We start from the raw sequence: 16,150 nt of genomic DNA on the forward strand, positions 1-16,150 counted from the left end.
ACCATCAATCACCTATCCATACACCCTTATCAGCTCCAGCACTAATCAATACTCTGTGGTGCCCCATAAGTCGCCCAGATACTCAGTATTCAGAGAGCTGCCACATAAAATGCAAAATGCAGAGCTAAATCTGAATTTCTGATGAACAATAATTTTTATACTGCATGGGACAAACTGACACAAAAATGATTTTTTGTGTGTACTGGAAATTTGAATGTAATGATTTTGTTAGCTGAATCTCACAACCCTGCTCACTCTGAGGGAAAAAAGTTGCCCTCTGTATTGACTACAGAATCTCCCTGGTTTAGCACCAAAGCTCTGCATTTTGGAAAGACAGCTGATCCGGAGGCCCCACATCTGTCCCCCTGAGCTTCACCTTGTGCTGAGCAGTGGTTTTCAACATTGGCTACACATTGTATTCTCCAGGGAGCGTTACTAAAAACCTGCACCCAGGCCACACCCCAAACCAATTAAATCCTCAAGTCCATTCCACAGGGGTAATTTTTCACATGCATAATAGGTTTTATAAGATGATAACTTTGAAAGTAACACTCATTTCAGCATATTATTTTGCTTATCTATTCACGTAGTTTCTATCTCTCTCCATTAGAATATAAGGGGCAGGAGAGCAGAGCCCACACCCCAGTGCCTACAATAGATGCTGCATAGCTTGTGGGATAAAACATTTGCTCATTACTTAAATCTCATATACTTCTGCACATTCCCCAACACCCAAGACCTAATCCTTGCCCAGTGTTGGTACTCTGAAAATTCCTACAGATGCTAAATTGGTTCAGCCACTGTTTCCCCAATCTTATAGATTCCTAAGAAGAGATTCCTGGATACTTAGCTTGAACACCAGCTTGGTCCACCAGTCCCACCAGTGCACACTCACATGCAACTGAAATCCCTGATGAGAATCACCAGTAAAAAACCAGCTGGCTTCTGGCTCTCAGTAGACTTGAACCACTGGCACAGACTTGGATTTGAACCACTAAGAATCCAAACGGTTCTGAAATTACCAAGTCTGCTGTCACATTACAATCATAGCACCAAATAGCAAAGTACTCAGAGGAAGCCATAACCTGGCTTTTGCCCTGATCCACCAGTTAAACTCTGGGTTTCTGGGACAATAATTCCAGACTATAGGGAAGTACTGGAGGTGAGTTTTCCTTTTGCTCAACATGCTGTCTAAAGCATCTTCAGATCCATCAGAAAACCACTGAGTGAGAAATCTAAAAGTTGACAGACTTGGCTACATATTTCTTCACAACTATAATGTCAACATATTTCTTCACAACTATAATGTCAACAACAAACACACCCCATGTATACTACATGACAATAAAAAGGAGTCTCTGGTCCTTTAGTTCAGCTAATGAAGGTCAAAGTCAAGGGTGTGCTTTGCATGGTCAGAGACTTTCAAATCACATTCCTGACATTCACCAGTTATACTACAAAGCCTCACCATGTAGCCAAGAGGAACCAGCAGAAAGATGGAAAGAGACACAATTTCTTCACTAGAAAGACAAATCTGAGTGTTTTCTCCTGAGAGTGGGTTTAAGACAGATGGCAGTACATTGCAGGTCAGCCTATCAAAGCTGCTGGAAGTTTTCATATCTATTGATTTACTCCACTTGTGTACTTTTATTCATTTAATTAATAAGGGATATGGTATGCATAGCTGATACCTCTCATCTGAAAAAAAAAAAAACAGTTGGTTTTTCCTACTACCATCTCAAAAGGCATGGAAGCAGAAGTTTATTGTCAAAACAAAATAACCAATCATAGGATTTTACATTCTGCACACTTTTAAAATACTTTGACATTCACAGACCTAGTTGTCTTTGGATTCTTCAGAGCTTACTTCCTTATAGGAGGTGTCCATGAGAAGTAAAGTGATATACTCCCAACCTTCTTCTCTTAGTAATATAGAAGGAATAAAATTAATTATTAAGGAGGATTTGGAGGTAAGAACAGAAAGGTAATATAAAATCAGTTCAAATCACCTTGTTTTCATGGCTTTTGTGAAAAGTTTTCAGACGGGGTCGCAGAGAATAAGATGTATCGAGCACCTGAAGTACCACCATAGCCAGCCGGGGAGAATTGTCAAGGGAAATACAAGGACAAATTATGAGGTCAGTTTTAAGCTATATGCACATTTTTCTCAATTAGTGTAATGCTCACTGATGCAGCTTCTGGAGCTGAGCTGCATAAGTTTGAATTCTGGTTCTTTTGACTACTAATAATAGAATTTCAAGAAAATGACTAATTTTTCCACATTCCTCTGGTTCATCTGTAGAATAGGAATAAGTATTACACAGCCTTCCTCATCAACCTGATGTGAAGGTTAAGTAAGCTAATTCATGTAAAGTGCTTAAGGCAATGCTTTGTGCAGAGCAAGGGCTTGAAAATTGTTATCATCACCCTCATGGCAAAATCACAACTATCAGATATCCATTTGACTGATTTCTTTCTTCCAAGGATTGTGCAAGAGAAGTGAACACACACATTATACTATAACATATTAAAGATGCTCTGAAGCTACTGCATTGATTTTAAATGATGGTTTTCATAATTTATTTTAATTAGAATTATTAAGTGTAAGCACATATCTAAAGTTAAATTACAGTCAATGAAAAAGAGGTAAAACAGTGTCTGAATCTATACATTGCCTGGAACTTTCCAAGCACCAAAAATAAACTTTACCTAAGTCACAATTACAGCAAAGGCTGAGTATCAAGTGTCCTCACTTGGTAATTGGTAGAATTAAGTTCTTATTCTGGCTTATCCCTGACTCGAGTATCCTGTGTCCTTATTTCTCCATCTACAACATGAAGACAAAACAAATACATGAGAAGACGGAGGCTCAGAACAGAAGACCTGAGCCTGAGACTGACAGCAACAAATAATGCTGGTAGCCAATTTCATGGTTATGATACTAACAAGAGACAAAAGCTGATTTTGAAAACAACATGAAAAGCTCAAGCAATTATAACTGCCTCTTACCTACTATCCAGAGAGTCCAGATTAATAAGTCAGTAAATGCCCATGAAGACCTTTGTGCTAGTCGTGCTATAAATATGTGTGCTCTTCCTGTCTCTGCAATAATGCTGGCAACAATAAAGCAGAAAACAGTTACTGCACGCACATGGCGTCAAGCCCATGGAGTCAGATGACATCGTCTGTGTCTTTGTTCTTCTCCTCAGACCTGACACATATGGTTCTATGTAGAAGATTAAAACATATTAACTGACTTGAAATTTGAGGATTTTATACCAATTCCAAAACCTGGGGATAGATTTGTAAGTAATTATCCTTTGAAGCTGTATTTTTCAGGTCCATCAGCGGGTTATGAAATGAATAGAGTGGGCTAAAACTAGAACTAAAAAATAAAGAGAACAGAAGTAGGAACCTAAAGGTAAGCGGTGACTGCATCAAAGTATTGAGACTTTTACTTCACACACACGTATGAATGTGTCCATCAAGTCATGATTAAAAAAATGCATGTACTGAGTGGCAGTTAAAGTTTTTTGGAAAAGGCTGTTGTAGAAGAGAATCTTTTGAAAATATGGCTATACAGGAAAATATGGGATATGACTTAAACGTATTTCTCCACCACTGTAATGGGATCCATGTATTTATATACCTACTCAAAGTTGTTTTGTTTTTTTAATGGCTCATCTCCCCCCACCCTTTTTTTAGGGAAAGAGTGACACCACCTCCAAGCTATGTCTCTCTTCCCATCTCTCAGTCCTGTTAAAATACCAAGTTGACTCTACTGTTCCCCTGAAATTGACAGGTTGACTTTTAGAAGTGTTTCTCAATTTCACTGCTCAGTGTTCACTGACTCCTCTGCCCTTCTTTTCCTGCAACTAAAACAGAGCATCTAGGACTGAGCCTGACACAGGTCAGGTATCTATAAAAAAATACCTGTTGAGGGCCTCCCCTGGTGGCGCAGCAGTTGAGCACTGGGCTGCGAGGCTGCCCGCAGCCTCTGCAGCACCGGTTCGTTCCCTGGCTGCCGGTAAGGGTCCCACAAAAAAAAAAAGAAAAAAAAAACCTGTTGAATAAAAGGTTGGTAAGGTGGCCACCTGGAAGAACATAGATTGTAACTGTCACAAAGCAATGCTAATGGCCTATTCAGGAATACAACACACTCACCAGTGGGTAACAGGTAAGTGTCCTTCCTCAACTGCAAGAGAGAAGTAAAATCCACTCCAAAACCAATTTATTCAAAGATGGGAGATATACCACCATTCTCAGACCAAGAGGCACAGAGAAACCCCCAGGATAAAACATTCCAGAAAAATGTGTTCAGGATAAGCATTCACTTGGGCATTCAAAAGAACTCAAATCAAAACTACTCAAAATCTTGGTTTCCTGCCTATAAAAGAATGGTAGCTGTGTTCAACACAACCTTCCCATTCTTGCTTATGAGTCCCACTAAGTCTAAAAAGTGACTGCAAGGTTATCGCCTCCTTGTTTTCTGCCCTGGCTCTGCAGGATGCAAGGCCAGCTACGATGCTCAGACAGGAGAGCACCCTAGAGTCCTGCAGGCCATCTATGAATCAGCCCATCCCAGGTTCACGTGCCCGCACCCAAAAGGACAGACCCTCTCTCTGCACTACCCCCAGCTCAGTTATTGAGAAGCCTCTAACAGAGAAAAGCAGACAGAAGATGAGACATTTGTGAATGGATCTTTGGAGAAATAAGTTTATGAGCCATGGCTTGCCCAGAGGTACACTCATGCCTGCACCAGGAGATAACAATGATTCCTGACAATTATTGGACGTCAACCCGTGTTTGATATGCATTCCTCTTTATATTCTTACAGAAACCTACAGCAGAGTAATTATGATCCATGTTTTCCTGATTAGGAAATAGTGTTTGGAGGGGCAAATAACTTTCCCAAGGTCACACTGCTTGTGAGTGTAGGCAAGACTCAGGCTGACACCTCTCTAACGTTAGGTCCAAATTTTCTGCAGCACAAAATGGAGAAGGAGACTTCTTCAGGTAGGCCTCCTGCTGCCTTTTGCTTTCATATCTGACATTTTAAAATTCACGACTATGAACTGACAAAATAATCCCATAGGACAGTCCAGCATTTCCCAACACTCACAAGGTAACTGTCGTCTCTCTACTCTAATTTATTGGAGAACAAGAAGAACTCCAAGATGGGTTGAATGAAATACTTCTGTAATGAATTTTTTAAAATTATTTCTAAGTTTGCAAAAGGAAATTAAAATGAAGGTCTAAATACCAGTGGCGATGAACCCGACTCAGAGAAAGAGAAGAACTACACAGTGAGAGTGACAAGAAAGCCATCTGGATCACCCAAAGCAGCAGCGAATATCCCACTTCCTGTGGAAAATTAAGAACGAAGCAGGACCCACAAGCTCCAGGACTTGTGGGCAATCTACACCAGTGACATAAGAAGGAGTCATCCTGGAAAGTGGGGGTGCTGATTCTCTGCCACAGACCCCAGAGGCTGACATGAACAAAGTTCATTCACTCATACAATAAGCATACATGTGCTGAGCACCTGCCACATGCTACAAGCCACCTGGCACAAGACTTGGGCCAGGTGAGTGCAAGATGCAAGGACAAAATGCATAAGCCTTGTAATTCAGTCCAGACAACCCTGACACACAAAAGCCACAGAACTGCTCTATTAACCCAAACTTTAAACCTTCTTGGCAGAAAGAGAGCCTCATGAATGGGGCTTAATGACCCAGGCTTCCTCTGAGCAGCCTTTTAGAAATGTAGAGCATCAGAAAAAGCCCTGCCTTCCCTGCTCACAGCTTCAACTCTCAGAAGATGCAGGGAAGGAGGGCGGGCCAGCCACTCTTGAACTTCAGTCGGACTAAGGGAGAACCAAGGGATACAAGGGTTTGAACCCTGAGAGAAATGATCGCTGAGGTATAAATTTGAGGCATAATCCAAAATACATTCTGGTTTCTTCAGGGAAAAAAACCTTAAAAAATAAAACAAGCCAACTCCAAATAAACAAGAAAAAAAAATCAGTTTCATCCTATGGTGAGAGATGATGAAAGAAAATAAAACAAAAATGATAAAGTTGGAAAGGCAAAAAAAAAAAAAAAAGAAATTCTGACTCTACTTACCCGAGTAACCCCTAAAATGAATTAAAAAAGGAAGGTAGTTTAACATAAATATATAAGATAAAACAAAGTGCAACATGGGTATCCTAGATTGGATCCTGGAGTAGATAAAGACACTAGAGGAAAACCTCATGAAATCATATGGTCTATAATTTAGTTTGTAGTGCTATACCAATGCTAACTTACTTGACAAAGTACATTGATCAAAATGTATATTAAAATGTAAGGTGTTAACATTGGAAGCTGGATGAAGATCAGATGGGAATTTCAGGGAAACTGAAATTTTTCTGGAAATCTAAAATACTATTTTAAAAGTTTTTTTTTTTAAGTTGCTACTTTTAGGTGACTAATTCTTACTTTTAAGATGTGAAGGGGGGTAGATAATTAAGAAATGCAACATGGACCCACCAGGAAATCATGATTGCCTCCAGTTACCCCAGTTTCAAAGTCAAAAAAGCTAATGGCCCATGGGTCACATCAATAGAATATGATGTCCCTGACATCCCTGACAAGTAGTGATAATAGCATTGGGATAGTTCAGACCACAGATGGAAGATTGTATCCCCTTCTGGCTGATATAGTCTTTAAAAAATGGTAGTATACTGACAGAGAACAAAGTATCTTTTTTTTAAGATTTATTTGTTTATGCATACAAGAGTTGGGGTGCAGGCCAGAGATGGAGGGGGTGAGAGGATTCACCAGAGACAAAGTGGGGAGCAGAACAGGCGAATATACTGAAATACACTGATGAGGGGAGCAGCTGGTGAGACAGGAGAGGTCTGCTGCGCCATGTGGGTAGCTCCCTGGATGGAACTCATGCTGCAGTGGCTGCCAATAGTTTCATAGTGCTGCGACTTAACCCCTTGCACCACCAGGGAAGCCCAACAAAAGTATCTTTTAAGGGATAGTTAGTAGAAGGGTAAGAAAGAGAAAGGAAAAGCAAAGATGGAATATGAAGATTTTGGTCTTCAATCGAAGACACACATTAGGGAAACTGACTTGGGGGTTCCTGAAAGTAGAACCTCGACCAAGACTGAGGTCATACCTCAAGATAGGCACTGGGGCTCAATACAACAATTCTAACAATCCACACTCAGAATTTAAGGTTGAGAGCCCCCCACCATGGTCAGAGGGCTTCCACAGAAGCTGGCTGACATTTGCTGGGAGTAGGAATTGGATAAAAGCTGAGGTGCCTACCAATGGCAAAAGCCTAGGACTCTCTGCTCGAGGAAAAGAGCTCAGGCAGGAAGTAGTCATAGGCCTACTGATGCACTGGAGACCCCAGGGATCCAACCTGCCCAAGAAACTCCAGGAAAATTGTGAGATTTTCCTCAGTTTGAGAGGCTGCTTGGGGTCAAGCAGGGAGCAAGACAAAAGAGACTTGTTTGGCCTCAGTGGGTGGAGATCCAGGCACAGAACATCTCCTGAGTTTGGTGTCCCATATGATTACAAATGTGTATGTGCTTTGGTGTAAGTCAGAAAACCAGCATCAAAGATTCTAGAAGCCTAGATTTAAGTAGCCCTAGAGATCACTGATCCAGCTTTCCTCCTGAAATTAAAAAGTTAAAGGAACTGGTTCACTTCCTATAAACACAGTCTAATCTGCACACTGTAGCACACAGATCTAATCTATACTGAACGAAATTTGTCATTTCACCCTCAGAATGTGGGCCTGCACCCTTGGGTGTGACTCTCAGATGTCTTATAGCCTGATTTTTAAAAAGCTAAGTATTTATTATTTACCAAGCTAATCACTTTCCATAATACTCTTCCCATTTTGTTAGAGACACCCTAAAATCTGCTATTCAAACTTAGGCCCAATATCCTAAATGTGCTCTGACTGATGCAAAACAATAGTGGAACTGTACTTACACGATAGGGACAACATATTTCTATTAATGCAGTGTATGTCCCATGGGTTCCTATAGACTTTATGGTCAACTACAATCCCTCATTAAATTTCATCAAAACAGACCCTATCCATATAATACCTTCCATATAATTACCTTCAAATTTTGGGAACCAATGGTTAGATTTCCTCTTGTGCTGTTCTGTAGGCTTGTCAAACTCTTTTTGAACATTGAGAGTATCAGTACCATGTCAGCGTTTCCTGCTGGATTGTGTCATCTGCAAATCGAATGAAACTGCCCTCTGTCTTTACCCAAGTCATTGATAAAAACCTAATGACAGCCTACTCAAACATTCACTCAACAAATATTTATCAAGCACTAACAATATGTAAAAACAGCACAGAAACCAGAGGAGAAATTATATTTGTACTAAGACAGATCCTAAAATTGTTTGCTTTCTGTAAACCCCAAATATGAGGTGGACTTCTTTCTTGGAAGATCTAATTCAACTCATGAGGTTCTTATTGATCATTTATTCAGCTCCTATTAAGGAAACAAAGGAATTAAAAGCTACAGCCCTGTTCTCTACAAGTACATTCTCTAATTAGCAAGACAGGCTTTGGCACACAAACTAAGGTGTGATGCAAGACAGGCAGCATTTATATAATTGACAAAATGAGTGGTACGGCAATATATTTTATTCTGGTTTCATTTTAAGTGGCAAAAACAATGATCAAGTTTCAAGAAGTCTAAAAACATCCTCCGCTCCCACCTCATCAATAGGAGTTTCTACAAGTCTGGTGGGTGGGGTCCAAACCTCGAGTAATTAAACTTTGTTAGAATGGATCATCAGAGTGACATCATAACATTCCTTATGTTGAGTCAAATTTGCTTTCCTTTAGCTATCTATCTATAGTGTAAGTACGCACTTTTGTTAAGTAATTGAAGGAATGAATTCTAATTCTGCTCTCTGAAGTTAGAACTAAAAAGAGTTCTAATCCAACCACTGACAGCCAAGATCATGTCCTCATTTAGTCTACTTTTCTAACCCAAAGATCTACGATTCCTTCATTTGATGTGGTTTTGACACTTCCTCACACCCACACCATTCTTGTTATTCATATAAATCCATGCCAGACATCAAGCAAACACTCAAGATATGTCTACCGGATGAAGACATGACTGAATGAAGTAGAATGTTTCAGTTTGTCAATATTGGCCCCAAACAAAAATGCTCTGAACTAAACAGATTGGGGGAAATGTGCTCAGAAAAGAGATCCTGCAGCAGTGTCCTTGCTCTGAACATTACACTTCTGCTAATGTTGCTTTTTTCCTTTTGGTGCTTGCACGCGATGGGGGAAGGGAAGCCAAGGAAAAGGGGCATCCTACCATTGCTTCATACTGAGCTTGTAGCCAATTAAATCTGTAATTGGATAACTCAGCAACGAAACCCCACACAACTGTGTACCAAGAAAGCCTAGACCACAGTGTTTATTTTCGTATCAGAGGGAATGGTATGTCCCTCTGGGCAAGCATGTCCTTCTAAGGCCAGGCTGATATTCTGATCCCTGTAGCACCTAAGTCCTTTGGGAATTTGAAGAATATGCAGTATTCTGGGGAGGAGACCTAATTAGGTAGGCACCAGACACCTAAAAGGGAAGACAGGGTGAGCCAGCCTTATACCAAAAGGAAGCCATGAGCCCTGCTCAGACAGGGCCAGTCACCCCAGGAGGAGGAGATAATGCAATATATCAGTGCAGTGCTCCAGGCAAGAAGAAACGTTCCTCAAATTCAAACAAATCAGAAAACTTACACCCAGTGAACCAAACAGGAGTTGGGATTGTCCTGCTGTCAGCTGCAAGCAGAGTGAGGGAAGGAAGACCAACGGGAAGCAGAACACCCTGGGTGAAGAGGCACCCTAACACCAGCCATGCCAGCATTTATGGAACACGGGCTTGCAATAGGCATTCACTCTTTTACTTCCTCAAATGAAACTACTGGGTAGGTGTGATCATCCCCATTTTATAATCATGACAATCAAGGCTCATAGAGGTTCAGAGATTTGCCCGAAGTCACACAGATCTCAGTGGGGCAGCCAGTGAGACGATGTACCCCACCTCTGCCTCCAAAGCTCTTGGACCCAAGCATCACATAACAAAGCTTTTGTTTCACTCCTTTATTCATTCTCTCAAATAGATTTTAGCAAGTGCCCTCTGTAGTCCAGGTCAGTGCAAAGCCCAGAGGACACCAAGGTAAAAAAACAACATGCACTGTCCCTCATGGGGTTCAGCATGCTGGCAAGAAGGGCCAACAACCAAACAAGCACCCACAATAAAGTCAGATAAATGTCTGGTCAGGAGACATGAAAGGGTATGCTCACCCAGTGCCTGAGAATGACCATCTCCCTGGATGAAACAGCCCCTAGAGAAAAGCTTAAAGGACATTCTAGCAACAGCAGAGAGAAAAGGAGAGAGTGAATAAAACTTTAAGATGTGCAAGTGAGCGGAGGGACTGATATGCGCTAGAGCCCAGCAGGCTGGGTGTAGAGGGGGAGGGGCCTAGGGCTCCCAAGGGACTGAAGACATGGGCAGGGGAGGGTACAGAGGGCCCAGGGAGAGGGGTGAGGGGGGTTGGAGCGGCACCGGAATTGGCAGTGCAAGGTCTAGTGAGGTCACATGGCTATCGCCCCCACCCAGCCCTGGATCTCACAGATTCTTGGGAAGGGGGCTCAAGCTGACTTAAAGACCGTCAGCCTAAAGCAGAGTTACCCTGTGAATGCAAAGTCTCATGAACAGGTGAATCAAATGTGTGGGTAATTTGTTACACAGCAGCATCTCAGCAGTATCTGACTGAGAAGAGATTACCCCCAGCTTACAAAGAAAGTGCCTAGAATGCACAGAGGGCCTTGCCATGCAGCAGGGCTGGCCTGGGCCTGGCCCTCCAGGGAGAAAGCCACACGGACTCCGCCTCTCGGGTCTCCCCCAGCACACTCACCTGAGTCTGAGGCTGCAGGGCTCACCAGGCTGAGCAGCTCCCGCTCCTTCTCATAGTCTCCTTTGCAAAGCAGCTGCCCCTCCTTCAGGACAAATTCATCGCCCTTCTGGAGCTGCCGCTCGCAGACACAGCAGCAGAAGCAGCTCAGGTGGTACACGCTCTTCTGGGCCCGCATGACAAACTCGTTGGGTGCGATGGCTTCGAAGCAGCCCCCACATTTGACAGCAAACAGCCTGGTAGCAGGGGAGAAAGAGAAGCAAGGTCTGTGATGATGGCCCCACTGGGCCAGACCCAGGTCTCCCCTCAGGACAATAGCAGAAGGAAACTAGATGCCTGGGATGAGTGAGTTTGGACTAGAATAGCAGCTGACCCTTGAACAACATGGCTTTGAACTGCAAGGGCCCACTTGTACTCAGAACACCACCCACCCAAAGGACACAAAAACATTGATTCAAAAGAACACCCATACCCCTATGCTTATTCCAGCACTATTTACAATAGGTAAGCTATGGAAACAACCCAAATGCCCAAAAATAGATGACTGGATCAAGATGTGGTACATATACACCATGGAATATTACTCAGCAATCCAAAAAGATAAACTATGGGCCTCCCTGGTAGCGCAAAGGGGTTAAGTTAAGACGCAACCTATGAAGCTCGCCGTGGCCACTGTAGCATCAGAACTCGATCCCCGGCCAGGGAGCTACCCACATGGTGCAGCAGAGCTCTCCTGTCTCGCCCGCTGCTCCCCTCAACAGTGTACTTTGGTCAATCTGCCTGTTCTGTTCCCCACTCTGCCTCTGGTGAATCCTCTCACCCCCCACAACTCTGGCCTGAACCCCAATTCTTGTATGTATAAATAAATAAATCTTAAAAAAAAAGATAAACTCATGCCATTTGCAGCAACATGGATGGAGCTGGAAGGGATCATGCTCAGTGAAATAAACCAGAAAGAAAAAGAAAAATATCGGATGGTGTCACTTACAGGAGGAATATAGGGGAACCAAATAAGACATTAGTGTAAAAAATAATAACAACACAAAACAAAACAAAAACAGAGAATTACAAATCAGAGACATCGTGCAGGGGAGGAGGAGGGAGAGGGATCAGAAGGAGGGAGGGAGGAGCACAGGGGACTGAGGTGATGGTGCACAGGTGCATTGGGGAAGGAAACTCTATGGGACTATACCCGAGGAGGCGGGAAAGCAAATATTGTTTAAAAATGAACACTGGGGCCTCCCCAGTGGCGCAGCAGTTGGGTGCTGGGTTGCTAGGCTGCCCGCAGCCTCTGCAGCGCCGGTTCGATCCCCTGCCTCCGGGCAAGGGTCCCACATGGCGCGCAGACTTCTTCTTCCGTGCCCACTGCTCCCCTAAGCGGTGTACTTCGTCATTCTGCCTGCTCTGCTCTCTGCTCTGGCTCTGGTGAATTCTCTCACTCTCCCGTGCTTCTGACTGTACCCAGTGCTTGCATAAATAAATAAATCTTTAAAAAAAAAATGAACACTGATGTAAAAAATAAATTAAAAAAAAAGAAAAAACAAAGACCACCACCCACAGCCCACATTCATGGGCTCCAGGAATCACAGATGTTAGTTGGAATCCAAGGACGTGGAGCCCCAAATGAGGAGGATTGATTATAAGGCACTTGGGCATCCTCTGATTTGGGTATATAGAGATGGGAGGAAAGGAGTCCTGAGATCAATCCCTCCCCAAAACAACTTTAGTTAAATCTGGGGGGGTCAACGTTATATGTGACTTTTTGACTGTGTGGGGTCAGTGGCCCCCAGGTTGTTTAAGGACCAACTGTACTTTAAATCCAGACGATTTATTCCTTCAAACAGCCAATGAAAGCATCCAGTTGAGTTACTCTCTCAAAGGCTTGAGCAAAGCGTGGGGGTACCAAAAGCAGTCAGAGCTGATGCCCCGGGTGCACTGGGCGTGGGTGTGACACAGTGTCCCCCAGGGGGCTCCATACATGTGTGCCAGGCAAGCCGTTCCAGTCCTTGGAAGAGCTTGTTATTTCAACACAACAAAAATGTCCAGGTGCACTCCTATTAGGGTGTGGCCGCAAATGTGAATTTTTCACACGTTCCCCAGGACATTGGGTGTGTAATCTGGTTTCTGAGAAACAGACTGCCTTCCAATTTCCCAGCCTGACCTCCAACAGATGCAGCCTCTCTCTCTCTCTCAGGACTAAACTCATTTCATTTCCAATCATTTTTTTTAAATGATGTTTAATTAAAGTAACACTGCACTTTTACATTATAGAAGTTTCTAGTGCACATCACCAGAAACCAACATGTGTATATAGGACATTCAGTTCACCAGAAAAAGTCCAGTTCTATTCTTCATTACACATCCTTTCATTTATTTTGAACAAACCACTCAGAGGTGTCTATATGTGCCAAGCCAAAGCCAGAGGTACTAGTGACGTGAAGGTGAATAAGAGAAAATCCCTTCCAGAAATGAGTTTGGGTTACTGGCAGAGACAGAGAGGCTCAAATAATGAAAGCAGAGAGCTACAGGAGCCCCGAGGAGGAGCCAGTCACCTGTCAGGGAGCGAGCAGGGGATGCATTTTATTATTATGCCTTCAAATAACCTTGGTCAAAGGAAAAGGGAAGGCAGGCAGGTTGGCAACATAAAAGGTCAGAGGAGGGGATTCCCTGCAGAGGGAATGGCATATACAGAGGAGGCCTGAAGTTGTGAAAGTACATTGGGACCACAGAGCTCAGTGTGTCCCCCTAGGCTGGAGGCAGAGGGCCTGAGGCAGGGGGGCAGTTGGCGCCAAACTGCACACTGGGCTGGACGTCATCTGACCTGCAACAGGGACTCGCTGAACAGTTCTTTTTTTTTTCTTTTAAAGGTTTATTTATTTATGTATACAAGAACTGGGTACAGGTCTGAGATGCTGGGTGGAGGGGGTGGAGTGAGAGGATTCATCAGAGACAGTGGGGAGCAGAACAGGAGGGTCCACTGAAATACACTGCTGAGGGGAGCAGCGGGCGAGTTAGGAGAGGTCTGCTGCGCCATGTGGGTAGCTCCCTGACCGGGGATCAAACTTGTGCTGCAGTGGCTGCAGATAGCTTCACAGTGCTGCGACTTAAGCCTTTGCACCACCAGGGAGGCCCACTGCTGAACAATTCCTAACAGGATGAGAGCCCTGTTTAAGTAAAGGAACTCTGACAGCATGCGAGGTGGGGTGGAAGTGAAGTCAGAGAAATGAAGGGAGAAGGGGGCTGAGCAGCTAAGAGTCAGCACCCAGGCAGCAGCTGGGAAGGCAGAGGGGAGGGAGCAGGATCACCAAGTTGGAGATGGGGAAGTCTGGGGATGGGGTCCCGGGAGCCTGATGGTCCGGGTTGGCAGACAGTGATTGTCACCTCTCCTGCACGCAATGTTCCTGGTTTCCTACCTCTGTATCTATCCACATTCCTGGTAAGTTCTTCTGTTTAAGCTGTCAAATCCACCCACCCTTCAGTACAGCAGCTCTCACCTTCTTGAATCCCACCTCCCAGTCTGGAGAACCTGCCCCTCCTCTGGACGCCTTTCCCATGAACTGTCCATCGGGTCATTCAGCCTTCTGGGAAGGCTTCAGGCACAAAGAGAGGTAGGATTCAAGGCCTGGGGCTCTGGCAGCTCTGAGGATAGCTGTCCTCAAAAACTCCCCTAGGAACCTTATCTCTGACTGCTGTTGACGACATCAGGCCAGACCATCTCTTCCAGCTCTAAGAGTCCTATGAGCATTGCCTCCTATTGTTAACTTCAAATATCTTTATCTCGCCTTCAGATTTAACTATCCCCATGTTTATAACTTATCTTGCCAACCACTTGTAGTTCAAGAACAGGCCTATGGAGTATTTATATACAAGCATGCATCACTTAACAACAGGGATATGTTCTGAGAAACGGCTCACTGGGCCATTTTATTGTGTGAACGTCATGCAGTGTAATCACGCAAACCTACATGGTGTAGCCCGCTCCACGCCGAGGCTGGAGCACTCAGTACAAGTTGGTTTGCTTTGATCCATGGATCCATAGATCTTCCATGCCCACTCTCTTCTGAAACAGCAGTAGGGCCAAATAAAGGTGACTCTTTCTTGTCACTCTGGATCAACAGTACTTCAGGGAGTCTGTGAAAGACCTAAAATCTAAGCAAATCTCTTTGTTTCTTTTTCCTTTTTGTTAAATTGCTTCATCATAATGTAACTGCCTTTGTCAGAGTCTTTGGTAATAAGCACGGAGGTAGTATACTCAAAGTATTTCTGGGGTTTACTCATTTTAGCATTCATTTTGCTGTTTTCAAAATATTTTCTTTTTTAAAGGAGTAGTATATTGGGGAAGGGTGGCCTCTCTCAGAAACACTCTATTTATCCCCAAATACCAGAGGAATCAATACGCATGGGAAGCTCAGATGGTGTGGGGCGAGGTTGGTGGCAAGAGGGTAGAGTGAGTCTGTAAAGCTCTACCCTTTCTCTCTTCACAAGATAGACACATTCAGGGAGCTGCTGCTGAGCCCCACCTTGGCAGGAGCTGAGGAAACATACATAACTGAAGACCAGTTTCCTGTAGACAGGCCAACCATGATGATGGCTGGTGTGTGGCCAATCCCATCTCAAAACTCCTTCTCACATTATTCACCCATTTAGTCTTCTTCTTATACATTCTTTCCATTGTTTAAAAATAGCCACCATCCACTACACTCCATCTTAACAGGGAGGGGAGGAAAAGAAGCCTCCACCAGGCTGCATTCAAAGGTATCTGAGTGTCTGTTATTTATCAGGCACTATTATAGGCAAAAGGTAGCACAGAACAAAGTCCTCAACACCCTCCCCAGCCTCACAGAGCTTCCATTCTGTAAAAGAGACAGCAAACAAACAAACGAGCAGATAAATAATGTCAAACCATAAGGAGGTACCTATGGGACATAGAACATAGGAATGACATGAAGCAAGGTTGCTCGAATACAAAATTGAATGGCGTCAAACCACAGTGCGCTTGTAGAGCTGAATCACGCCCCAGCTCTGAGACTGTGCTAGTTCATGACTTTAAGTCTACACATGTGCAGTGTGTTTTTCTTGGAAGCTTCCTAGAAGAAGGGAAGAGTTTTGAGCATGGAGGGAATACGAAGCGAAGGAGAGGTCCCCAAGGTGGTGTTACATACAGATAGATTGGCACCCAAAAAAAGG

At 43.7% G+C, this 16,150-nt stretch overlaps 1 protein-coding gene across 1 annotated transcript in view; it reads right to left on the minus strand.

Moving 5' to 3' along the window:
* The window catches only part of LMX1A (LIM homeobox transcription factor 1 alpha), a gene marked incomplete at both ends in the record, with an annotated part of 145,494 nt that overhangs the window by 25,077 nt on the left and 104,267 nt on the right, over positions 1-16,150 (minus strand). The window contains one exon of the mRNA XM_084249158.1: positions 10,967-11,199. Within this exon, the coding sequence (XP_084105284.1) occupies positions 10,967-11,199 (233 nt within the window). The remainder of the gene's footprint in view (positions 1-10,966; positions 11,200-16,150) is intronic.

This window comes from Talpa europaea (genome assembly GCF_964194135.1).
Source record: "Talpa europaea genome assembly, chromosome: 12".
Taxonomy (NCBI): domain Eukaryota; kingdom Metazoa; phylum Chordata; class Mammalia; order Eulipotyphla; family Talpidae; genus Talpa; species Talpa europaea.